Here is a 27,404-nt window from a genome sequence, read left to right as displayed (position 1 = left end):
GAGCGGGAGGCGAAAATGGTTGCATATTTTGAGGATGAACGAATGTGGAGGAAAGCGCAGCCCGACCAAAAATTGATCGCGGAAGAAGCAAATGGTGCCGGGCGGCGGATCATTAGGCCGATCGGAAGGAGTAGCTACAACTATCTCATGGTCGGCCGGAATTTCATACGCCCGAATGAGACGTAATGCGTCTTCTTCATCGAATCGACTCTCCATAGTCGTATACCAGAGACTAGGAGCGCCGACTGTAGGCGTAGAAGTACTCGCCATGGTCGAAACAGAAGAGATATTGACAGAAAAACTAAAAGAAAATGTTGACAGAATGAAAAAGAAAGCAATACAGGAGGCGGGGAGCTGAAAAGGAAGGCTTACGGGTACGAGAAAGATAGAGGAAAGGAAGAAGATGGAGAGCGCACCAAACAGGCGGAGAATAAGGATCGCCGGAGCAAAGAGAACAGTGGAAAGCCGAAGAACGAAGGAAGAAGAATGTGGCGAAGAGGAGAAGGTCCGGCTTTATAGGGTTGGGGCCGAACGACCTCCACCGTTGGATCTAGGTCGCAAAGAACAAGGTGGCCATCGGGCCGTCCATTTCAAGTGGCGGCTGTCCCATCGACGGTAACGCCACCGCCGTACACTGACGACTGCTAATCCGCCACGTGTCAGGCGGACACAGGGCGCATTTAAGGAAAGCACGCTCAGTTAAAAAAAAAAATTTGGCAGGATATCGAAAGAGGCAGCATTAACCGCCTGCCCATGGGGTTTTGCCGAACGGGCGGCACAAAAAGGAATGGCCGAGCAGAAGAGCATTCCATGGGCCTGCTCAGCGATCATTATTCGGTTAGACCGGCAGTCCAGTCAGTCGGACTTAGGCACCTCCTTCGACTAGACTTGACGGGGAGACAAGTGATCTGGTGATAAGGTGGGGTCCCCCCTTTTTTTTCGTAGAGAAGTCAACACCATGTGAAGACCAAGGCCAGAGGCCGATTGGGGAAGGGCGACCGACCGGGCAGTAGGGGCGGAACGGCCCAAGGGCATAAGCAGAAGCATAGACCCGACGAGGGGTCGGGTTTCCGACGCTCATGATAAACAAGGACGCCGAGCCGACATGGAGGTCCGCTCGGCCAATGCATAAATCAATCAGACTGAATAGGCGTAGCCGAGCACACGACTAAGATTCTCCCGAGCAGACTAGCATTTAAGTATGGCTGGGCAGAATGGGATTGCCGATCGGCAGGACATTCACCATAAACATGAAGCAAGGGAACATCCTCTGACAGGAAGTATGGTCGAAGGACATGTTATGTACGAAGGCCTAGGACAGAATGTCCTCATGTCCCATCAGAAAGGTGGTCGAGCTGTAGCAGTATGACGTCAAGCAAGGTCACCTGACACACCATACCCGGGTATGACCATAGTACACATGTACAACTCGATTGGTGTGCATGAGCTTCCTCCAGCTCTATATAAGAGCTCACAGACTTCGCCGAAGGTAGAGTGACTCTCATATTCAAAACCACTTTTTTGTTGCTTGTTTGTCTGACTTGAGCGTCGAAGGGTCGTCGCCGGAAACCCCTTCCCGACCCGACTTCTTTGCAGGTTCGCCAGAGCTCCACACGGTCAGCATGGGAGCCACGTCATCAACTAGGAGAGCACCACGTGTCCAGCGTCCGCCGGTTCAGCGATTCAGACAGGATCAAACACCATGATGGTGTTGCGTAAAAGAAAGTAACACTATGATGGTGTTGCGTTGGAGAAACCAATACCGTTATAACATTGTATTGGAAAAATAAGTACTAATACAATGTTGCATAGGAGAAACCTTTTAAAATAGGTAGTGCTAAATGATTAGAATTTGACTAGTTAGAATATATTTTATAAATCATTATTAAGGATATTTTAGTAATATCATATTTATATATTAATTACATGTATATATTATAATTCATTTATAGCTGATCAAATTATAGCCAACAATATTTACTGTTTAAAATAATAATTTTTCTTCTTCTAATATTAGGTGGACAACTATATTTTTTATTCTTATAAAGAATTACATAGTAATTATAATCTCAATAAAGAGAACCTTAATTCTTGCTTTCATATATATCAGTTATTTAATGTTCAATATATATTCTTTTAGTAATTTAGATATTTATTTTTTTTAACGAATTAATATTAGAAATGATCAATTCAACCCCATAAAAATTTTTCATCGGCTATAAGAATATTCAATGTTGGACATTAGCATGGTTGAAACACATCATCAACTTATATTTATTCATTATAGAACTACATAATAATTTACAATAAATCTTAAATTCCTATATCAGATGTATATTATAACGCTAAAAATATCTTAAAATAATATTTAAAAACAATAATGCTATTCACTATATTTTTTTTACATAATTTACTTTCAAAATATAAATAAACAGATTGTGTTTTGTAGAAAAGTTAGAAAACATTCTTGAGAAAATCTTAAAGAAAATAAATGAGAACGTAGTTTATTTGTCAAATAATAATCTACATCAAGCTGTAGAGTAGTCCTAATCAATTTCTTTATAAAAAAATAAGTCTTTAATTATTTTTTTTCTGGATTGCTATACCATTGAAATAGTATTTTGAGAGAGAGTCATGCGTAAAATAAGACAAGTCTTCAATTTGCCTCGCTCCCTCCTCGCCTCGCTCCCTCCTCGCCTAACGCCCGCCTGCCCTCCTCCGCGCGCAGAGAAGCGAGGATAATTTTGGAAAACACTCTTTTGCTGACGTTTTAGTGATAACAGACATCCTTGATCGATCAATACCTAAACCAAACAGCGTATCAACGATAACCTTCTAGAGATAACATTGATAACCTTGAACCAACGCGCAGCGAAGGGGACATTACACAGTAGGCGTTCGAGGGACGGGGGCATAGTTTGCAAACTGATGAGCGAAAAAAAGGGAGATGGCAACCACGGCGGCGCGGACGCACAGACGCTGGTGGAGGCCGCGCTTGAGGTCTTGAACATGGCCGATCCGTTTGAGAAGGCTCGTCTCGGTGAAGCCTCTGCCGTCCGATGGCTACAAGGCGCGATCTGTATCCCCTATCGCGACGAAGGTCCTCCTCCGCCCGTCCCCGATCGACCCGCCCGGCTCACAACCGTAATCTTCACCCCCCTTCTTTCACTCCTTATTTGTACCCCCAGATCAAGAAACTAACAGACAGGCTTCTGCGTACTCGCAGATGAAGCTGGTGTCTCCGAGCATGATGCCGAAACTCGGCAAAGCAGGAAGCCTTCAAAGCCGGCAAGCTATTGTACACAGCCTCGCCCACACGGAAAGCTGGGCCATCGATCTTTCCTGGGTCAATTTTGTTTTGATTGCTACTGCCTGCAATATGTTTGTCATTATGTCTCATACATCTCCAGCTCAACCTTTCGCCTCTGTTCTTCCCTTCTCGATCCCAGGATATTATTGCTCGATTTGGGAGGCTGGAGGCGATGCCCAGGGAATTTTTTACTGACTTTGTAAAGATAGCCCGAGATGAAGGCCGCCACTTCACACTGCTTGCTGAGAGGCTGGAGAAGCTCGGCACGTACTATGGAGCTCTCCCTGCGCATGATGGCCTCTGGGACTCTGCGTTGGAGACCTCCAAAAGCCTGTTGGCCCGTCTCGCTGTGGAGCACTGCGTGCACGAGGTTTGTGTCCTTGCGTTTTATTTTACTTTTATATTTTCTACATTATCAATCATCATTGGGATTCATAATTCGTGGTTTAATAGAGTGTTTTTGAGCTTCATAATTGCAGACTTTAAACACATTGAAACAGAGATGTTAGTAATCTTGATATTGTTATCATAGTAACCTGAATCCTCATCCAACATTCCCTAGAGAACAGTTGTTTCAACCATTATGAATTCTTAAATACTGATGTCATAATGTGAATGGTAGTGAATTTAATTTCAATCATTTAGATGGACTGTATTCAAATAGGCATTTGCATGGGTTAGGTAAAATTTTTACTGTCTATAGCGCTTGTCAAGACTTTTGGAAGGAGAACAATAGGAAGGTGCAGAAGAATTATGAGCTCAACTAGTTAGTGATGGCCTAAATGTTCATGCTTTTGCTCCTCGAAACTCAGCATAATTCCAATGTTCCAGGTTGCAAGTTTTTTATTTTTAGGTAACCGTTATTATAACCTGCCATGGCCGGTCCCAAGCTTGGATGAGAAAGGGTGAGGATTGCGTTAGGTTGCCAACCAACGTTGAATTCATGCAAATGTTCAATGAATGGATCCATCAGACACTTATTCTTTATTTCTTTCAAAGAAATATTTGATCTTATTATTATTATTTTTTTCATTTAGTTTGTTTTACATTATTTCTTGTATGAATATTTGCTAGATTGCATATTTCTCGAGAACTCCTTATACATGGTCAAACTTAACCCTTTCAGATTTTTCCTTTTTCTTAAAGTTGATATCTGTTAAGCAAAATTTACTTTGAATTAGTTTATTTGTGCCTTCTGTTTGTTTTTGACAAATCAAATGAGAACCTTGATCATTACACAAGCCATGCTATAGTTTTGAATTTGACTTGACATGTAACTCAAATAAAATAAGAACCTTGGCCATTATTTGAAGGGGGGTATGTTATGATATTTTTACTTACGTTATTATGCAGGAAAAGAATAACATGACAAATAAAAAGAACCTTTGAGGGATTGAATTCAATAATACATGTAATAGTGTGACTATTATGTTGAATCTTTCACATTGTTGAGATAGCCAAGATTGGTATTGTAAATTTTTTGTTACATGCTGTATCAAAGTGACTGCAAATAGAAATCCAAGATTGATCTTGGTGATTACATAGATCTATATGGCACCTTACTAGTGCTACATTAATCATTTGGTATGGTGGGCCAACATTTTTGACCTTTTAAACTTCTTAAAAATAATTCATGTTTAGATTGACTAAATATGCACAATAATAGAGCATATGTGCTTTAGATATTAAATAATTAAACTCTCATAAGCTTTGATTATCATGACTTTATACATAAATACTAGCTACCATGAATTAACAATAACTTGTTTATAGGAGTTACCAAAGGAACAACAAAGACTTTTGGTTGAGCAATTGGATTAGTGTCAACTATAGTTGTTGTATGTCTGAAGTGCCCACATCAGCCCATGACACATGCAATTGATAACTTGTGTTTACCATATGTGCAACGATCTCTATCCATATGAAGTACTTGAGTTATCTATGGAGAATCATGATAAGAGGAAGCACTTAATCAGAAATAAGAAATGTAAGTGCTACCTATGCGGATAGGAAGGACATTTTGCCCGAGAATGCCCTAACGAGAAAAGGAATATCAAAAGAGTGACAATATTCGAGCACCTGGATATACCTGAAGACTGTGATATTCTATCCGTCCAAGAAGGAGAAAACCAAAGTGATGCTATCTACAACATCTCTGAAGGAGAAGATGACATGGATGACTTAAACAGGTCTATTCAAATCCTTCACCTTAATTCCATATATATGTTAGGACAGATAGATGGTGGTTACAGGCCACAGGTAAAGGTCTCTGATCAACAGTTAAGCTGCCTACACAATTGGAGGTTAAACGAAAGAATATTACCCCTACAGTCTACGACATGTACGTGTTGTAAAAGGGCTACTCTTCAAAGAGCAAGAATACATTGACCCGAGTGTTCTATCACAGCATGCAATTTATGTGGACCATACTATTTCAACAAGGAGGTACCAGTAGCACCATCCCCTCGAACCCCCTTTTCCCCACAGAATCTTATACAAGAACAGAGGTATTATATCACCTAGTGCGAAGGAAAGATAGAACGCTTACAAAAGGAAATAGCCTATTATAAAAAATAGTTTGAAGAATTATTATTAGAAAAAGACCTAAGGGAAGACTTCCAGGCCTTAGAGGAAGAAGAAGAAGCGGAAGCTGCAAATATGCTCCTTGAAACAACAACCAGCAACACTATAGCAGCAGCTCCAAGCCCAAGGTTAGTAAAACATATGCTATATAACCTTACAGTGGAAATCGATATTCCAGGAATTCCAAAATTTCCTTTAAAGACGATATTAGACACTAGAGCTACCACCTGCTGCGTTGACCAAAGGTCAATACCAAAGGAAGCACTAGAACGAAATACCTTTGAAGTCAGCTTTAGCGGGATTAATTCTCAGCAAAAGACTGATATGAAGCTGAAGCAAGGAAAGATGACTATAGGAGATAATTTTTTCAGAATACCATACACTTATAGTTTTCCTATGGTACAAGGTGATAATATTCAGCTCATAATTGGTTGCAACTTTATATGAGCCATGCAAGGAGGACTACGAATTGAAGGCAATACGTTAATGTTCTATAAAAATTTGACAACTATAAATACCTTACCCTCCATTAATGCAGCAGCAATAGAGGAACTGGAATTGGAAGAAGAAGAATATATACAAATCAAGGAAATGGTCAATTTTTCAATCGGGAAGACCAACCTTGACTTCCAGCAAAAATTTAGCTCATTATTAAAAGAGCTAACTGATCAAGGATATATTGGGGAGACCCCCCTACAACATTGGGAGAAGAATAAAATACTTTGCCAACTGGACATCAAAAATCCGGACTTTATTATTGAAGACAGACCTCTTAAACATCTGACGCCCCAACAAAAAGAGGCTTTCAGTAAGCATGTAAAGGCATTACTAAAACTTGGTGTCATCCGGCCAAGTAAAAGCAAGCATCGAACTACAGCGATCATTATCAACTCTGGAACAACAGTTGACCCAAAGACAGGCAAAGAGGTAAAAGGCAAAGAAAGGATGGTGTTCAACTATAAACGCCTAAATCACATTACACACAAAGACCGGTATAACCTCCCAGACATAAACACTATCCTAAAGAAGGTCAGTAATAGTTGTATTTTCTCTAAGTTTGATTTGAAGAATGCCTTTCATCAGGTAGTCATGCACCCAGAGTTAATTGAATGGACAACATTCTGGTTCCAGATGACCTTTATGAATGGCTGGTGATGCCATTCGGACTTAAAAATGCCCCCGCTGTTTTTCAAAGGAAAATGGATAATTGCTTTAGAGGTACGGAAGAATATATTGCTGTATATATTGATGATATATTGGTATTCTCTCCTGATAAGCAAAGCCATGCACAAGGCCTCAGAAGTACGCTAAGTATATGCAAAGAGCAGGGGCTTGTGCTAAGCCCAACTAAGATGAAAATCGCCGTCCCTGAAATTGAATTTTTGGGAGTAGTAATAGGCAATTGCAGAATTAAGTTACAACCGCATATTATTACAAAGGTTACTGATTTTAAAGATGAAGATTTAAAAATCACAAAGGGTATGAGATCTTGGCTTGGCCTATTAAACTACGTCCGAAATTATATCCCAAACCTAGGGAAGTTACTAAGCCCCCTCTACACTAAGACAAGCTCCAATGGAGATAAAAGGCTTAACAAGCAAGATTGGGATTTAATCAAGCAAATTAAGGAGAAGATCCAAAAGTTACCAGAGCTGGAAATTCCACCCGAAAACTGCTTCATCATTCTCGAGGTTGATGGATGCATGGATGGTTGGTGAGGGATATGTAAATGGAAAAAGACCAAATACAACTCAAAGAATACTGAAAAAATATGCGCATATTCAAGCGGAAAATTCAACCCTCCTAAGTCCACAATTGATGCAGAAATCCACGCAGTCATAAATTCCCTAGAAGCTCTAAAGATTTATTTCTTAGACAAGCCAGAGTTGCTCATTAAAACAGACTGCCAAGCAATAATAAGCTTTTTCGGAAAAACTTCCAGTAACAAGCTTTCGCGTGTTTGCTGGATGACCTTTGTTGATTATATCACTGGGATAGACATTCAAGTTCAGTTCGAGCACATCAAGGGCGAAGACAATCAGGTAGCTGATGCTCTCTCACGACTAATCAATTTACTTATTTTGGCAGAATGACCGATCCAGGAAATGAGCCGACTAGGACTGGTAGCACTAGCCCTGCAGGAGCTAGAAGAAAGACCCAACCCAGAGGCCCAAGCACACCTGATGATGGCCCTCCAAGCCCTATCCACTTTGCTGAGCAATATCAACAACAACTCAACAAGCTACGTGTCTATCCAATCACATTTGAAAGAGACCAACAGATTCGACAAAACCTGCACAATCTACAATAAAGAGCGGCTATCCAAGCCACTAACACACTCCAACAACTTCGTTTACTTCACTACCTGAAGAAACAGGAGTGCCAACGACTATGTTCCAAAGATAATTGGTGGCATGACTGGTACCCTATCACCAAATAAATTGATGAACAACCGACACAAACCTCCTATATGCTTCAAGACGTTGTTAACAGAATGAATTCCTTCCAAGTGTAACGTTCGCAGAAGTGGTGGACCCTACTACCTATTAGATAAGATGCCCGTGAATTGTAAAGAGACATCTGTGTGCTGTAAAGTATCTAAAGTAAGATGCCCGTGAGCTGTAAAGAGGCATCTGTGTGCTGTAAAGTATCTAAAGTAAGATGTCCTTAGCTGTAAAGAGGCATTCGATGCGTTCTTATCTAGACAAGATGTGACGATGGGGCCCCTTGTGCACCCAACATCTCTATAAATAAGAATGCTCACTACCCTTGCAAAGCATTCAAGCGCACCTTGAGCTTTACTTGGGAAAATTGCAAGAGCTTGTAAGGTCCTGTTTGAAATAATATTATCTATGAGTTCTCACCTCCTTATTTCTATTATTTCGCCTGTTTATCCTTTTTATCCTCGCCCACAAATCTCCACATCTTCGCCCTCAACTGTGCCAGGTACGACGACCCTTGTGCAGTAGCACTACACAACTGGCCTACTGTGGCCACCTCGCGAGCCATGGGCGGTTGCGGGCGACCGAGGACGACCCTGCACGATCGCCAGTGTGATTGTGATAGGTTGCACTACATGGCTGAGTGAGGCGGCTGCGCCTCTCACACGATGGCACCGCGTGGTCACCTCGTGCAGGGCGACACTACGTGCCAGGCGTGATCGCGTCACACATGACCGGCCTGCACGACCACTCGCCTTGTGCGACTTCGCCTTTATTTTTTTTCTCTTTCCATCGTTTTTCTTCCATACCCTCTTCCTTTTTGCATGCTTTACACATGATTCTTTTCTCTCTTCTTTCTCTTTTCTTTTCTCTTCCTCTGCTCGAAGGATTTTTTTTTTCCGGAGGGATTCTTTCCCTCCTCAATCCGCACCTCAAAAGAAACATAGCAAAAATCTCTATCTTTTAAAATTAATTCTGGATCAACTAATTGTTTATATTCAAGACATGCTATCATGATATATGTTGTTTGCAGTTGATATTATTTTAGTAGATGAGACATGTGAAAGAGTAAATGCTAAACTCGAATTTTGGTGGGAAATACTAAAATTGAAAGAGTTTAAATATAGTAGAGTAAAGACAAAATATATAAAATTTAAATTTAGCAATATTAGACGTAGTAAGATAATTGTTAAGATAGGAGATGACGAGTTATCTGAAATTGAGAATTTTAAATATTTAGGATCATTTTTTCAAAAAGATGAAGAGTTGAGAGAGATGCCTTACATAGAATATAAGTAGTATGATTAAAATGGAGGAGAGTAGTCAGTGTTCTTTGTGATTATAAAACACCTCTAAAACTTAAAGGGCAGTTATACAGAATGACAATTAAACTTACTATGCTATATAAAGTTGAATGTTGGACTATAATTTGAGCGGATAAGCAATATATGAGAGTTGCAGAGGTGAAGGGTGTTAAGGTGGATATGCGGATATATAAGGATGAACAAGATAAAAAATGAGACTATTAGAGAAAAAATTGCGGATGTGCCTATTTGAGAGAACTTCAAGAGACGCGTTAAAGATGATATGAACATGTATTTAGATGACTAATAAATTCTCCAGGTAAGCGATGTAAAACTATGACAAATACACACATTAAATGAGGAATATGAAGATCAAAGTAGACTTGATTTGAAACAATAAACTATGATTAAATTTATTTAAATATAGATGATATAGTAGGGAAAAAAGCATAATGACGTAGGAGGATATATAGCCGACTTCACCTAGTGGGATGAGACTTGGTTGTTGATGTTGTAAAGTAGCCATTGATCCTATGCCATCAAAAATCTTGTCTTAATAGACCTTTGTGTTCATATGTTTTTATTAGGTTGGAAACAATTTTATTTCTTTTAGACTTAAGCTATGCCCCTTCTATTCCCTGTAAGCGCTCATTCAGAATTTTAGATTTTCTCACTGGAAAATGTCAGAGAACCCATGAATTTGTCAATTTAACTGCACTCAAATTTATAGTTTTAAACCTAGGATATCAACGATATATGTTTCATCTATAATACTTTGCAGGCTAGAGGACTTGATGTCCTTCCTACCACCATCTCTCGATTCCGGAATGCAGGGGATGAGAGAACTGCAAATTTACTGGAAACTGTGGTATATCCAGAAGAAATAACACACTGTGCTGCTGGTGTTAAATGGTTCAGATACTTGTGCCTTAGGGAAGCAAGCAAACATCATGGTTCAGAGACCATTTGTGGATATGTTGAACATGTGCAACCCATGGTGGGACAAAGCAATCCCTACCAGCAAGAAGCTGATAAGGAGGATGGTGAGATAAAAAACCTGGAACACAATGTCGGAAGCTTTCTAAAAATAAGCTATGATGAACAAGAGTTAGTAATCCAGCGTTTTCATGCCACTGTCCGTGAACACTTTCGGGGCCCACTTAAGCCCCCTTTCAATGCCGAAGCAAGGAAAGCTGCTGGCTTTGGACCTGACTGGTACGAGCCCTTGGCATCAAAATAGGGGGTGGGTAAGTGATTCTTTCCCTTCTTTTCAGTTCATCCATTTCTGCTCCACTGGTTCAAATCATTCAAGTGCATCACAATCAAATTCATGCCAAATAAGTTATCAGTTTTGCCTGTGGGTGTTTGGTACATCTGAAGTTTCCACTAGAAATCTTTTATTAATAAATGTGATTTGAATGGAGTGGAAGACAGACAAACAAGACAACCTGAGCGAACTCTTGGTCATTGACAGCTAAATTCTATTGGCCATAAGAGATACTGCGAGAGAAGTACCCACAAGAGTGGAATGCCCTCGCTGGTTTTGTATAACTCCATTTGTATAACAAGTCATGACTGATTAAGAAAACAGGTGATTGAAATTCTCCATCTCTCATGTTTCAAATACATACCACGGGAAGAACTGAAAGGTTCCCTGATTGTTTTTATTTTTTATTTTTTTTTCATTGTATTGAATTTAATGCCAAGCTGCTATTCAATGTTTAGAAACTGATCCGGGAGGTTATAAATGGTCATTCTGTGAGTCAGTTTTTTCTGTTATACTGCTGTGATTGAGTTTCTGGAATGAATTGATCTCCAATTTCCGGATATATAAAGTTAAGGGGTTAAACATATATAAAAGATCTATACAAACTTGCAAAAGATTGCATACATTGCTATTCTAATGGCAACTGAGTCAATTGTTAGGATTAGTTGGGATAGATGGTCAGGTAGCTGGGGTTGAGTAGTGTTTGTTCTTATAAATAAAATCTTATTAATATTTAGTAAGGTTGTACAAAACAAGTTGTGTAGTGAAAATAAAAGCATAAGAAATCAATATATACCAATTGCTAACCTTTAAAAGTAATATAGTTCAAAGCCTTTGTTTATATTTTATGTTTTATGTTATGTCGGTAAGTCATTTTAAAAAATTTACTATGTTTTTTCTTTGTCGAGAACCTTTGGAGGTGGAGAAATCTTTTATAACATCTTTTATGATAAGAACCCTTCCCTTTGCATAACCTGTCAGTGCAATTATGCCCTAAGTGGTTAAATTTGATATTGATTTTGATGTTTATACAAAGGTTGTAAATTAGACTTTGCATTTGTGTTTGATATGTTTATTTAAATTGTGTAGTAACTTGGCAAGATAGACATGGAACTTGTGACTTGAGGAGATAGTGTTTATGATGACTTTGACGCGATGAAGAAACAACAACCAATGACTTGAAGGTCAGATTGAGTTTGAAGAAGGTTGCATGAGACATTTGAGAGACGGCAGGATGAGAAATATTATGGTGGTGTTGAAGTGGCTTGTGGAGGATGACTTGGCGTGACAAAATTGCTTGGCTTGGTTGCTCAAAGTCTGTTGGAGATCAGTGAAGGATGATTTGAGACATTTGATAGATTGCAGGATGAGGAGCATCGCGATATAGGGTTGATCATGTTGATGCAATCATCCAGTCATGTATATTGCATGTTTTGGAGGGTTGTAGATACGATCTAACCAAATATATATATTGCATGTTTTTGATGTTTGGATCACCTTTAACTTGAATATTTATTATAATCTAATGTTGTGTGTAGGAGTAGTTGATTTGACATGTCAAATGGAAGTCTGAGTTGACGTTAGATGCAGGATGCTAAGCAGATGGACATGGTGGAAGTAATAGCAGATATGGAATGTCGAATGTTGTACGGATGGACATGTTGGAAGTCCTAACAGGCATAAGATGGCAAATGCTAGATAGATGGATGTGTGGAAGACCTAATATATAAGGAATGTGAATACATGGCGGAGAAATTCTAAGAAGGATCTTGACGAGGAAGATCCCGAGTAGGGAGATTTCAGTAGAGGGAGATTCGGAGTGATGAGACTCTATGCATGGAAGTCGAATTGACATGGAGGCCTTTTAGAATCAAGTATACTTCTAATTTGAGAGCTTAAAGTTATTGTAACTCTTGGAAGAGGGTAGTATTAGAGCTAAGAATACTGAACTTGTAGATGGATTGAGTCATGGTGTCCTAGTGGATTGATATTGAAGTATCCATCGACTATTGCACTGGAATACACAAACATCGAATTCAAGCAAGTCTGAATTTGTGGCACAAAATCAATAGTGGATTGTTAGAGTCAATTGATCGATATCACGAATGACTGGAAATTGTGGTTTGCATTCAGTTGATTGTTATGCATGTACAATCGACTGGTAGAAATCACAATGCATTTGAATTCATGATTTAGTATGAAAGTGAAAAATGGTCTGAGTTCCAAATGAAATTGAAGGTTGAATATTCAACTATTAATCGACTGATGAATTCGGAAGGGAACAAAAGGTTGGACAGTATTAAGTCAACTGATGAATTCTGCAATCGAGCATTGTTGGACAATCGATTTAGAAAGTCAACTCATCAACAACGCAATCGACTGTGGGAGCATATAGTTGACTAGAGACAAATCAAAAGGTGATATGACTTAATCATGAAGACTTAGAATACCATAAATCAGATAGATGGTAAAGTTTTTAAAAGAAGATACAAAGTTCGCGCACGAAAAAAAAAATAAGAATTATGGAAAAAGGGTTTTTGGTTATCTTCACTGCTCTGTCTTGCGGAAACTCTAGTTCTTAGTTTTCAAATTTTCGATGGAAAGGATATTAATCTACATTTTCTTAGAGGGTGTTTGATTGATAGGTTTGGGAATGAGGGAATGGAATGATAGTAAAAAATAGTGTTTGGATTGTGAGTTTGTAAATGACATTTTGGGAATGATTACTAGATTTATGAGAATCAACCAAACCCATATAATTTGATGGGTTTCATTTCTATTCTCATTCCCATTCTCATTCCACCGTACTATCAAACTCATACCCATAATCAATTCCATCATTTAACCAAACGCCCCCCTTATTCTTCTTGTTGTTTGCCATCAGGAGGAAGAATATGTGCATCTCAGATTCATTAGATCAATATCTCCTTTTTGCAAAAAATCTATAAAGTATATTTAACTTTTTGTTTTTGTTTTTGTTTGTCTTTAGCACTCCAAATTTATACCATTTGATAAGATTGTAATCATTGTATTGTAAGAGGCTTCTTCTATGAAAATTTTAGTGAGGCTCGTAGGATTATTCTCTATTATCCTATAATTCTGAATTTTTTTTTAACTGTTAGAAATTTAATGTCAATGTATTTTAATTTCTATAAACTACAGTTATTTTTGGTATAAAATTTTACGACATTATTAATAATCTATTAATGTCATCGACGATCTATAATACTGTAATAAAGTTTCACAACCAAATCCTATAATTGAATGCTTCGTAACATGTTATTAGCTTTGCCTCCATAGTAAAGGTGGTTACTAGTGTCTGTTTGACGCTTTTACACAATATAGCTCTTCCAATAAGTATGAAAATATATCCCGAACTATACCTCTTATTATCCAAACATCCAGCAAAATCAGAATCGGAATATCCAATCATCTCCAGTGACTAGACCTCCGATATGTAAGCATGCGGTTTTTTTTTTTTTGCAAATATCACATTATTCTCTTCACAACTTTCTAATGTGATGGTTTTGGGTGACTTAAGTATCTATCTAACATCCCCACTATGTAGGTCATATCTGGATTGTTGGTGCAACATCCCTCAGGTCAAGGTTGACCTGGTTGACCAAGCTGAGTCTTGGTTTGAGTTTAGATGTTTGACAATAAGATGTTAATTGAAGAAGAGTCAAGTAGGTCAAGGTTGACCGAATACTTGACTGGGAAGTCCTAACTGGGATGTTAGGCAGATGGAAAACCCTAGTGAGTGAAGCTAGGTGAAAGTCCTGGTGAGTGAAGCCAGGCAAGGGAAAATCCAGATGGATCAAGGATGATCGGACATCTGGTGTTGGGAAGTCCAAGTAGGTCAAAGGATTGACTGGATACTTGGCACGAGGAAATACAGATAGGTCAAAGGGATTGACCAGACATCTAAATAGAAAAGTCCAAGTAGGTCAAGGGAGTGACCAGATACTTGGCATGACGAGAAAAGTCCAAGTGGGTCAAAGGAATTGACCGGACACTTGGTGGGAAGTCCTGGCAGGTCAAGGGAGTGACCAGATGCTAGGCATGATGTACCAACAGGTCAAGGATGACCGGATGTTGGTTTGGGAGTCTTGGAACTTGGTTTTGGGCAAAAACCAAGTGCTGGATCGATCAGGGGATCGATCAGTGGATCGATCCAGGCTTTTCCCAGCGAACAGAAAGCCTCTGGATCGATCCGTTGATCGATCCAGATGTCCCAATCGATCAGTGGATCGATTGGGACGCGGCTGCTTCGCGCGATAAGTGCTGGATCGATCCGTGGATCGATCCAGGCGTTTTTCCTAGAGCACAGAGGCGCTCTGGATCGATCCGTGGATCGATCCAAAGCCTCCCCGATCGATTGGGAACATTTGAATCGATCGGATTCCGACCGTTGGCGTCGATTTAAGCTGCAGGCGTGCGATGGCTGCGGCAGCACTTCACCGATTCACTCCAGATCTCTGGCCAACTCCTCCACAGCGCTCTCAAAGATCAGATCGCCAGCTCTTGAAGGATCTTGGAAGCTTTCCAAGTCAAGAGGCGGATCAAAGGCAAGAAGAGAAGCTAGGGTTAGGGTTTTCTGTACTCATTGTAAGCTTTGCGCTTATATTTTGTTTCCCTTTCCTTTCTTCTTGTACTGAGAGTCTTGTAGGGCTTCTCCGCCCTCGGTAGTTACTGAAAAGGAGTGTTTTCATAGTGGAGGGTGCGTGCGTGGTGTGGATCCTTGGACTAGTCACCTCTTGTGAGGTGGATACCAAGTAAACCAACCTTGTTAGCGTTGTGTGATTTGTTTCTGTATTTTCCGCTGCACATCTTAGAAGAAACGAGCAACGAGCACGCGACGAGCTATTCACCCCCCCCCCCTCTAGCTACTTTTGGTCCTAACATGGATGTGTACAAACTTGTGCATGCGTGAGATTTCTCACAATTGACGCATAAGAGAATTGATCCATCAATTTATTTCAGGTTCAAGCTATGGACACTGTTGCAAACTGAATCTGTCTCCTCAAGACACGTGTGTCACCATGTACACAATTTTTCATGTCATATCATGTGAATACCTTTTCAATATATGCCTTCTGTGAAAGTTCAAGAATGTCTTTTGAATGATCACAACATATCTGTATGCATAAAATAAAAAATACTTCACCAAGATCTTTTAGTTCAAAATTACTGAATAGAAATAACTTGGTTTCATCAAGTAGACCTTTATTATTGCTGGTAAGCAATATGCCATCTACATACACGACAAGTATAGCAAATAACTTGACATATATGTATTTATCAACATGGTTCTCTTTAAATCAAAATGAGATAACCACCTAATTAAATTTTTAGTACCATTGATGAGACGTCTATTTCAAACCATAAATAGACTTTTCTAATTTATATAAAAATGCTTTGAATCCTCAGACTTAATGTCACCATTTGAGAAATACAATTTTGATGTCCATTTGATGTACCTCCATATCATAATGAGCTAAAAGTGTCATAATTACTCTAAGGGAGTCTTTCGTTAACACAAACGAGAAAGTCTCATTGTAATCAATGTTATCCTTTGGGTGAATCTCTTGGCGAGCATTATACTTTTTGACATTGCCCTTTCTGAGTCTCGTTTGATTTTAAATATTCATTTACAACCAATGAGTTTCTTATCTTCAGACAATTTAACAAGTTCCTAAACCTCATTGTACGCCAGAGACTTTAACTCTTCTTGCATGACGTTAATCCACCTTTTGGGATTAGAGCATCATTTGATTTCTAGGAAAGAGATAGGATCAATTTCCAACCCTATATCAAACTCGTGCTCTTGGAGATAAATATAATCATAGGCAATTGTGGATTTTCATTTCCTCGCGAGTCTCCTTAAAGACACTTGTGCTTGAGGTGGTTGAGATATCTGCTCATCAACATGAGACAATACCTCAATCTCAGTGGAATGTTCCTCTAATTACATTAGATATGATTCAAAAATATCTTGATTTACTACTCCCATTGGATGTGCAATATCTATAATATAGGGTATGATAATCATACCGTTACTAATTGCACTAGTTGTGACCACATGAGAAAAGCATTTTCCACAAAAGATATTTCCCTAGCCTTAGTACTCCGACTGTCCTTAATGAATTTTGTGTTTCTCTTTTCGAAAAAAGATCTATTAGAGAGGTCATAAAATTATAGCCCCTGGACTTCTCAAAATAACCTATAAAATTATAGCTCATAGTTCTTGAGTCCAAATTTTTTTTATTAGGCCTATAAGATGTAGCCTCAGCTGAACAATATAAGACTTGTAAATGTCTAATACTAGGCTTTCTATCCGTCCATATCTCGTATTGGGTTTTAATTACTACTTTACTAGGTACTCTATTAAGTAGGTAAACTGTTGTTTTAAGTGGTTCACCCCATAAAGACTCTGGTAAAAAAAGTAAAAATTATCATACTTCTTACAATATCTTTTAGGGTACGATTACGTCGCTCAGCTACACCATTCTGACTATGAGTACCAGACATAGTAAACTGATGTACAATTTGCACTCAGCAAGATAATTCACAAAGGGTCCAGGAAGTTATTTGCCTGATCGGTCTTACCAGCTATAGTTTTCACCACTACAATTGGATCGTATGACTTTAATTTTCTTACCTAGTTGATTTTCAACTTCGATTTTAAAATTTTTGAACACAACAAAAGATTATGAATTCTTATGAATAAGGTACAGATAAAGAAATTGAGAGTAGTCATCATGAATCTAATAAAATATATGTGTCCATTCCAAGATGCTTTATAGAATGATACACAAATGTCCGTATATATTAGCTTCAAAATATCATTATATCAGCTTGCTCCCTTATTTTTTTTTGTTAGTGGTCTTCCCTTAACATACTCTATGTAGACATCAAGGTCTAACATGCCAAGGGAATCGAGAATTTCATGTGACATTAACCTTTCTAGGCATTGTTTGGATATATGTCCTAAACGCCTATGCCACAACATGGAAGAATTTTTGTCATTCAATTTGTATTTTGTACCTATACTATGCATAATTACGTTATTAGTCGTAGGAGTTAAGATGTTCAATTTATATAGCTTATTAATCAAGGATCCATTACCAACCAACACTAAATTAAAAGAAATACTAAAAATTTATTTTTAAATGAACAAGAATAACTTGATTTGTTCAAATAAGAAATTAAAATTAAATTCCGTCTAAAAAATAATATAATGAATGTATTTTCCAAATCTAGAAAGACATTAGTTCCTAAGCAAAGCCTAAAGGCACCTATGAACTCTACTGTAGTCTTCTTTCCATTCCCTGTATAGATGTATCTTTTACCATCAAGTAGAAGTTGCCCTGCATAGTGACACTTATGTGAATAATAACATCTGTATCTATCCACCAGTGTTAGTGGATATTATAACTAAATTGACTTCCGAACTAATAAAGTTTAGAAGTTTACCTTTCTTAACACTCCAATTGGTGTATTTAGGGCAGTCTTTCTTCATATGATTTTTTTCTTGTAGAAAAAATAAGTGGATTCCTTATCCTGTTTCTTGTTCTCCTTATGACTATAATCCCCTAGAATATGTAGTTTGTTTTCTTTACCCTTATTGTTGATTCTCTTTGGCTTCTTACTCAAACCTTAAGAGTCGGATGCAAAGTTAGATTTTTCAGACATCTCACATCTCAGTCTCTTCTCCTCTTATACACATTGATCAATAAGCTCATTCAATATTCACTTTTCCTTTGAGTATTATATGAAATCTTAAAATAAGTGAACCATATAGGTAGAGATATCAAGATAAAATACATTAGGGATGTAAATGAACCAAACGGTTCGCGAGTTATTCGGAGTTCGGTTCGATAAAAGCTCGTTCGTTTATCTTATCGAGCAAAGCTTGAGCTCGATTTCGAGTTCGACAGTTTTATCGAGTTGAGCTGCAGTTTAAGAATATTCGACTCGTGAGCTCGCGAACATGTTCGTTTATAGGCTCACGAGCCTTAAATCGAGCCAGAAAATGAGCTCTAAAATGAGTAAAAAAAACGAGTTTTAAAACAAACCTTAAAATGAGCCAAAAAAATGAGCTCTAAAATGAGCCCGAAAACGAGCCCGAGCTCGCTTAACGAATTAGGCGCGTTAACTATGATAATCGAGCTAATAACGAGTCGAGCTCGAACTGTTCGCGAGCTTGATAATTTCAAAACGAGCCGAGCTCGAGCCTTGTAATACAAGTTCGATTCGAGCTCGAGCCGAGCTCGAGCCCGAATATAACTTAAACGAGCCGAGCTGAGCCTAATATTGTTCGGTTCGGTTCGGTTCGACTCGTTTATATCCTTAAAATACATTAACATACTCTCAGACATTTCGAGTTTTAGTACTTTTACGATTATGGCGATATTATATATCTCCATAATGTATTCACTTATGTTGCTTTTGTCAATATACCGCATGTACACCAACTTTAAAAGAAGTGTGGTAGTCTAGATTTTTTCATTTGACACAAATCGATCTATTAGTTGGTTTAGAAAACTTCTAGCATCCTCCCCTTCAGTTATTGATTCCTTTGTTGGTGTTGGAATTGAGAGTCTCTTGATACTTAGACTCATGTGGTTAGATTGCTTCCACTTTTCAAATTTTTCCCTATGCTCTACACTGCTAGTACTTGTTAGGGGTGTGGAGTGATCTCGTATCTCAATGTATAGTCTAAGTCTATGCAGCACAAGACTATGATTACGTACTCTTTTCATTCCGTAAAGTTTGATCCAATTAGTATGAGAATGTTGTTAATATTGACAATTACTAATTGCATTGAATTTGAAGAGAGAAAATGTGTATGCTTACGATTTAATTAAAGCCAAAATAAAGAACATAGATAAGTCGATAAAAATATTATAAAATTATGCAATAAAATATGCTTATGAATGAATTCTTTATGAGATACTAAATACAACATAACATTTCAATATTTGGATTAAAATGTAATTTGTTAGTGATACTCTCTATTTATAGCTCAAACTTTAGTTGACTATATAATATGTTTTCTTTTTGGGCCGACATATTATTCGTATAATTGACACTTCATATGAGCTATATATTGGTCTATAACTCACAACAACCTTAATCAGCCACATAATATACCTTCTTTTGAGATGATATATTATGTGCATGATCTGAATAAACAAAACTTTGTTCTTTAGTTGTAAGCTACTCTCCAACATATATATGGCATAGAAGTATTTTTTCTTTTGAGTGAATTACTTTAGTATAGATATACGTCTAACAATACAAATATATCAAACCTTCCTAAAGTGTCTTCTTTTATGCCAATACAATAGTTCAATTTAATATCATGTGTTTAGATAGACCCCCAAGAAAATCCTAAGGACCTTAATCGAACAGGGAATCATTTAATCAACCTTAATTGCTCAAGTTTAGGCTTATCAACCGATTGATACTATATGCCAATCAACTAGAAACAACCAGTCAATTGCCTCAATTGACTAGAAAGCCTATTGTATATGACTTTACGATAAGTAGTTGATTGATGGTGTCTGGCAATCGACTGGTAACACCAGTTGATCCTTCCAGTGGATTCCATAGTCTTATATATTCTACCTCACACTCATTAGTTGGTTGTTGGTATAATGAATCAACTGGTGATCACTGGCCAATCCGCCAGTCGATTCTAGAGCATTTTGTGCTTGACTTTAGAATTAGCAATCAACTATTGAAAATCAACGATTGATTGCCTTAAGCAATCGATTCGGGTAATTGATTAAAATTAATTCTTTGTCTGACTTCAAGGCCATTAGTCGATTAACGAAAATCATCAATTGATTAGTAGCTACAGTTGATTAGGCCAATTGATTAAAATTGATTTTGTGTCCAACCCTATAATTAGCAGTAGATTGGTGCTTGTCACCAATAGATTGCTAGAAGCAGCCAAACTAAACAGTCAATTCAAATCGATCATGTGCTCAATCTGGTCGTATCAGTTAATAGCTGAGTTCAACAATTGCCTGACGTCAACTGATTGAACTGGTCAATCGATTCTATTCACTAATTTAGGCTTGACAATCGCTTGCCAGACCATGACAGTCGATTGCTCCATCACAATTTGCCTTAAAACATATCAAAAACGACAATTTTCCTTGAAAACGGTGGTGGTTACCCTTGTTCTTCGTGAAAAACTAGCCTACCCTTAGTTTTCTTTTATAGTGTTTTCGACAATCAAACATTATTTTATCCCAAGAAATCCTAATCTAGCATAAAACATTAAAATCACTGAAAATCCTAAACCTTACTGCAATAAATCAATGAAACAACCTTATTCTATACTACTTATTAGAAATTGTAATTCCTAAACCATATAAATTCTCAAACAAATAAGAATTCGAATATAGGAAAAACAAAAACTCCAATGATCTTGTTGCATCGAAGTTATGCCAAAGAAACTAGTTAAACTGATAAAAAGAGCCTGAATATAGCGGAGTCAACATTATCTCAAAAAGCATTCTCCTGAATTCAAAAATCCTATAGAGAAAAATAAGAAATAAGAAGATTGATCCTCTGAAAGAATTAGGGTGACAACGCTGTAAACTCTTTCATCGATGAGGAGCAAAGAAAATTATCAGATCTTTAATCCAACGGGAATTGAATCTTACATATAGTGGATCCACATTCGTTATCAACCCATAGATGATAAAAATACGAGTTATAAATTATATATATATATATATATACACACACACCATATCTAATAACCACGTCTAATAATCTTAAATTATATCGATTGGTTCATTTTTAATGACATATATGATATATCTGTGTATAAATTACAAGTCCATCAACAGATAAAATCCAGAGGCCGACCAGCATGGTGGAGGAAACTTGAACAAGGAGCGGCGACATCATCATGCCTACCATCGGCGCCGCCACGTACCCTATCCGCCGGGCTTCCTTCGCCGCAATGCGGCTGCCTACTCGCCCCATCCCTCTAAATCAGCTTCTCCTCCATCTCCCTCTAAGCCGCCGCCACTGCTGACTTCTCTTGCTAGGGCGAAATCTGAAGGCGGAACACAATTTATCAACAAAACAAGATTTTTATAGAAACCAATTAATTCTAAAAAATTTAATTTTTAATACACACAAATTTATCCTGTAGAGTGTTATCGGCTACTGGATAATTCAGTACAGGCGACAGCAGAAGAACAAGCATGGCCAGAGTCTGCGTCCGGCGAGTCTATAACAAAGCTTTTGAGTTTTGTCCCTTGCACAGGGAGAGCAGGGCCATGAACTTGGACCACAATCTCGTCTTTTGCGGGAAGGACGAGGTGCTCTAATAAGATTCTGTTCTCTCTCTCTCTCTTTTTTGCGGGAAGGCCATAAAACGCGTACAGACTGAAAAGTGAGCGTGCTGATCTATATACGAGATGTTTCGAGCTTGTATGCACTCAGCGATCAAAGCATTGGGATTCAAATTTTTTTTTTTTTATAAAATCAATATTTTCTTAAAGACAGATACTATATTTTATAATATCTAAAATTTTATTATCTTGAACACTATAATCCAAAAGAGAAGTTTGAATTCTAAAGAGAAAATCTTATTAACTTAAATTCATTATAACTCAAACCTTAAATCCTAAAATCTTAAACCCTAAATACATATAATATATTCCGTGAAAATCTAAAATTTATAATCTTGAACACTATAACCCAAAGAAAAACCTAAACTCTAGAAGAAAAATCTTATTAGCTCAACCTATTATAATCTAACTCCTAAATTTTAACATCTTAAATCCTAAATATATATAATATATCCAAAACAAAATTAAAAAAAAAACTTACTGAATGAATCTAGGTGGATTCATTCCAAGCGCCTAGACCAGTGTCACGCACGGGCGCACGACGAAAGGTCACGTGATAGTCACAAAAAAGGATGATTTTTTTATTTATTTTTAAACTTTCGATTATACCAATAAATTTTTAACTTTGGAATTTAGAAGTTAGATTATAATATTAAGCATAAAAATATTTTTAATTGAAAAAAAATTTGAATGTGCATGGGATGCAAATAAGATATGCAGAGTATCAAAACTCTTTCACTATATATATATATATATATATATATATATATATATATATATATATATATATATATATGTTTTTGCATGTGCAAAAACGTAAAGTGTAATTAAGATAATAGTATTTTTTTAATTTCTCAATCTAGATAAGAAAATTACTCTCATAATCAAGCTTACAAATTAACAAAAGAAGAAACAATTGATATTTCTAAACATTATTTTCTCTATTTAATCAATCGTGAAGATATCAACATAACTTTTTTATTTTTTTTTTTCACTTTTGTTTCAGTATTTGTGAAACTATTTAATTGCCCTTCTATCAAGGGAGCAGATCTCCTGGTCTACAAAAAAAAAAAAAAAGACCAGGGATGGTCCACTCCCAATTGCAGTCGGATCGTAATTGTGATCCGGTTACAATTAGTAGAAATCTCTTCATAGGTTCACCATCTCCACCAAATTTTAGTTTGGGTCAGAGGACGGCCGGAGCCAAGCAAGTGTCCAGGTTACTGAGCAAGGGGTGGCCTCCGGCCGTCTACTTCGATCCAAACTATAAGCTAGTGGGGACGATGAACCCATGAAGGGATCGCAACCAATTGCGACCGGATCGTAATTATGATCCGATCGTAATTGGGAGTGGACTATCTCCTGGTCCACTTTTTTGTGGACCAGAAGATCTGGTCTCTCCAAAATCAACTCTTTTAGATAAATTGAAAATTCTCCCAAAATGAACCATAGAATGACAAGCAACTAACCCCCGTAATAATTCATATTCAACCCTAAAGGTATGGAGGGAGGTAAATACAAGTACACAGGCAGGATGCATATGGTGGGGTGAATATCAGGTCGTGAGTTCTCGGGACTCGACCCATGATTATTATACTAGAAATATCATGTGCTCACCATCTGTGCTACGCCCTTAGGGCTGCTGCTTCATTTCAATTCATTATGTAAAGGTAATCTTTCATGTAATACTCGCTCCCTTGCTAACTTTGCCTGAAAAAAAAGATCATGATAAGCAAATATCATCCTCTAGTTTAAAGTGTATCCTTTGAAGATTTTCCAATAGAACAATGAAGAACTTACTTGGTGTCCCCAATTTGTGAAACTTGTTATCACTGCAAGGAGTATTGACTGTGTTGTGGAGCCACAAACAATGCCCACCCAAAGGCCTTTCCCTCTCAAATGCAATGCAAAACCAAGTAAAATAGAGACCGGAATCCCAACCAAATAGAATGCTCCAAGGTTCACATAAGCACCCAAATGCTGCCATCCACTGCCTCTAGCAACCCCTGATATGGTTTGGTACATATTTATGATACAATATCTTAAGCAAAGTATAAGCATATGAGATGATCATAGTACTAGAACAATTAGAGAACCTGAGAGAATCTCTTGTATGTTGTCTGTGACTACTGTGAGGCACACCATAGGAACCATCTCATAGACATAGTTAACGACCTCTTTCTCGTTGCTGTATGCATAACCCAACACACTGCGCAAGGCTAAGAGAGTTGCAACCACAAGAGCAGCCTCCAAAACAGCAAGTAACATGGATACAAGCACAGCTAACTTAGCACCTTTAGGATTCGATGCTCCTAATTCATTCGAGACTCGAGTACTAGTTCAAAATGAACATGTTAAGGTGTATTTATGTGTGAGCAAATAAGCATTATGGTTTCAGAAATACCTTGCTGCACAACCAAGCCCATATGGTAAGGAATATAGTAGTACAACAGTGTTGAGGCTGTTCAATAATGCCAAATTGAATAATTAAGTTACCGATCATGGATGTGCAGCAATCATTGTTTACTTATGGGTTTTACTTACCAAATTGAGAGGACAGAAGTTTCGAGCTTTGGATAAGGCAAGAGACCAGAGAGCAAGATAAGCAATTCATAAGACCACCATTCAAGGCTGTGTTAAGGTTGAAACCACAGGTAAGAACTAACGAAACATAATAGTACTAAGACATGTCAATTACCATATCATCAGTGCTGATGGTACCGCTACTTGTAAGAACTTGTGAATGCCTTTAAATGCCTCCTTTGTGATCGGAGAACGAGTCAATCTGCAGGAATCTGAGTACCTTATGTATAGAATCAGTATAAGTACATTCAACCAATATGATATACTTAGTGAAACAGCAGCACCAACATTATGCAAGCTTGACTTGTACACCAAAAGCCAACAAAAAAGAACATGAAGGCACAGTGTTGAAACTGAGCTAAGGAGCATAGGAAAAATAAGACTTTGAGATTGAAGGAACTTCATTAGGGGTTGAGTGATCGCGTAGGCGAAGAGGCCAGGTATCATCCATATAGTATATCGCTCCGCTTCTTGAGATATGGCAGGGTCTTGTCCTACTAATTGGAGAAGCTTCCCCATTGAGGCCCACACAAGGGAGATAGGGAGGCATACCATTAGAAGAGAAAATATGGCTCTGTAGGTATAGACACCTAATGAATGATAGTGTTTTGCTCCGTAGGCTTGTCCACAAAGAGTCTCCAGACCACTTGCCATTCCAACCTGTTGGTCAATCGAAAAATTGAAGCACTGAAGAAGAAGCAACCACAACAATCTAGTACTTGAAAGATCAACAAAACAAGTTTTCAAACAAGCAAAGTAAAGCAAGTTTTGCTTCCATCACTGGAGACGAAATCAAACTGCAGACAAAAAATTTCATCCAAGTTCTGAAAGTCATAAGCATAGTAAGAGAAGGCTACTAACCATATCAAGCTCTTTTTATGATTCACTCATTATGATTAGATTCATTTATTCGTTAAGAGTTTTCTTAGTTCTTCCTCTACCCTTCCATCTATTGAAACCTTCCACTATAATCATGCTGAAATTTGATCATGTAATCGTGTAGCCAAAACAAACAAAACGAATATGCACCAACTACAACACTGTGTGTCTCTATAGTGGCCATCGATAGGCATGGAATTACAAGGGGTACTGTCCACAAAGTTTGATTGGAGTTATTCAATACTAGACAGTAACTTAAAAGTGCTTCTTTGTCTCTTAATGACTTGAGTTTATTGCTTGTGTGTAGAAAGAAAAGCCAAATCGAATGCTTCTTCCATCTAAAAACATGTTCTCTTACTGAGTGAGAACTTATTGACGCCGCCGGTGAGACCAACCAAGAGCGGAAGGTGAGCACCGAGATGCGCGGATTGGGTGGGGTGTTTCCACTACTAGCATCATCGGGGCGATGAACTTACCCTGCGCAACCAGAACCGGAAGGAAGAGGACTTACGAGGACGCTGAAGCCGGAGACGTTGGCGAGGGAGAAGGCGATGGCGGCGGCGGCGAGGTCGAGCTCGCCGAGGTGGCCGACCACCATGGTGGAGAACACCTGAACCAGGAATTCCGACATCATCACGCCCACCATTGGCACTGCCACGTACGCTATCCGCCGGGCTTCCTCGGTCGCTTCGCCGCAGCACCACCGCCGCCTGCTCGGCCCATCCCTCTGTATCAGCTGCTCCTCCATCTCCCTCTCCGCCGCCGCCGCCGCCGACTTCTCTTGCTAGGGCGAAATCTGAAGGCGGAACACAATTTTTCAACAAGACAAGATTTTTATAGAAATAAAATTCTCCAAAATTCAATTTTTAACACACAAATTTATACTGCAGATTACTATCGGCAACTGGATGGATTCAGGACAGGCGACGACAAAAGAACATGCATACCCATTGGCGGAGTCAGAAACTTTTTCTCTTTTCCCCCTCCTCCTCATCATCAGCGTCGGGCTCTGGCTATAGTCCGGGTAGACAGACCATAAAGTAGCTCCGCTCTCAGTACCGTCGTAATGGAAGAGCAAAACGCCATAAACTACAAACCACGACAAAAACTTGGTCACAATCTCGTCAACCATGTTTACTATTGATTTGCTGTTGCCTTTTGAGATTTATGAACTGATAAACCACGACAAAAACTAGATCACAATCTCGTCAACCGAGTTTGATAATTGATTTTGCTGTTGCTGCCTTTTGATGGACTATGTCTTCCGCTAAAACGACGAGGTGCTCTAATAAAATACCGTTGTTTGATTTCCTTTTGATCTATATAAATATATAATTGACTAGTTTAAAGGATGTCTACTTCAAATATAATAATAGCATAATGGATTTGCCAAGTGAATTGAATTGGACAGATCAACTAAACTAATCAAGTTGAATAGACTAGATCAATTGATTAAATCCTAATGAGGCAAGGAAATTTCAAATTATTCAAAAAATTTCATCACAACATTTTATTAAAATTTTATAGTATCATTAAGAAATTCTTAAGAATACTATTAACGTGGCGTATAACGGATGACCCTGAATAAAGCATAAGGTCGAAGGTCAAGGCGATGTGATAATTAAAAGTCAAGAATATGGTGGCAATCAAAGT

The 27,404-nt window shown here is 38.1% G+C and overlaps 2 protein-coding genes across 3 annotated transcripts; one reads left to right on the top strand and one right to left on the bottom strand.

Annotated features, from left to right (window-relative positions):
- Positions 1–2,724: 2,724 nt before the first annotated feature.
- LOC122006977 (uncharacterized protein HI_0077-like) lies at positions 2,725–12,401 on the top strand. 2 transcript variants are annotated; one of them, XM_042562697.1, is made up of 5 exons: positions 2,725–3,144; positions 3,227–3,346; positions 3,450–3,680; positions 10,420–10,881; positions 11,995–12,401. In XM_042562697.1, the coding sequence occupies exons 1-4, from the start codon at positions 2,929–2,931 to the stop codon at positions 10,876–10,878; spliced, it is 1,026 nt and encodes a 341-aa protein (XP_042418631.1). In that variant the 5' UTR covers positions 2,725–2,928; the 3' UTR covers positions 10,879–10,881; positions 11,995–12,401. The 2 variants fall into 2 exon arrangements, with proteins under 2 accessions (XP_042418631.1, XP_042418630.1); XM_042562696.1 differs by having other exon boundaries at positions 2,736–3,144; positions 10,420–10,885.
- An 11,326-nt stretch (positions 12,402–23,727) lies between these two features.
- LOC122006972 (protein DETOXIFICATION 10-like) lies at positions 23,728–26,599 on the bottom strand. The gene is made up of 7 exons (XM_042562692.1): positions 26,263–26,599; positions 24,988–25,532; positions 24,834–24,920; positions 24,694–24,750; positions 24,386–24,624; positions 24,090–24,295; positions 23,728–23,999 (listed from the first exon to the last, which is right to left on the bottom strand). Exons 1-7 carry the CDS (start codon positions 26,497–26,499, stop codon positions 23,937–23,939), a joined length of 1,434 nt encoding a protein of 477 aa, XP_042418626.1. The 5' UTR covers positions 26,500–26,599; the 3' UTR covers positions 23,728–23,936.
- Between the last annotated feature and the right edge of the window lie 805 nt (positions 26,600–27,404).

The sequence above is a fragment of the Zingiber officinale genome, chromosome 7B (genome assembly GCF_018446385.1).
Source record: "Zingiber officinale cultivar Zhangliang chromosome 7B, Zo_v1.1, whole genome shotgun sequence".
In the NCBI taxonomy this organism is placed as follows: domain Eukaryota; kingdom Viridiplantae; phylum Streptophyta; class Magnoliopsida; order Zingiberales; family Zingiberaceae; genus Zingiber; species Zingiber officinale.
The sequence above is the reverse complement of the archived record's forward strand: the minus strand, read 5'-3'. Positions and strand labels throughout refer to the sequence as shown.

Excerpts from the sequence above, each read along its gene's own strand:
- LOC122006977 (XM_042562697.1), top strand. The coding sequence starts at position 2,929 with ATGAGCGAAAAAAAGGGAGATGGCAACCACGGCGGCGCGGACGCACAG. Across the intron at positions 3,145-3,226 it reads GACCCGCCCGGCTCACAACC|ATGAAGCTGGTGTCTCCGAG; the intron begins GTAATCTTCACC and ends GCGTACTCGCAG. Across the intron at positions 3,681-10,419 it reads TGGAGCACTGCGTGCACGAG|GCTAGAGGACTTGATGTCCT; the intron begins GTTTGTGTCCTT and ends AATACTTTGCAG.
- LOC122006972 (XM_042562692.1), bottom strand. The coding sequence starts at position 26,499 with ATGGAGGAGCAGCTGATACAGAGGGATGGGCCGAGCAGGCGGCGGTGG. Across the intron at positions 24,751-24,833 it reads ACTTCTGTCCTCTCAATTTG|CCTCAACACTGTTGTACTAC; the intron begins GTAAGTAAAACC and ends ATTATTGAACAG. Across the intron at positions 24,000-24,089 it reads TCACAAATTGGGGACACCAA|GCAAAGTTAGCAAGGGAGCG; the intron begins GTAAGTTCTTCA and ends CTTTTTTTTCAG.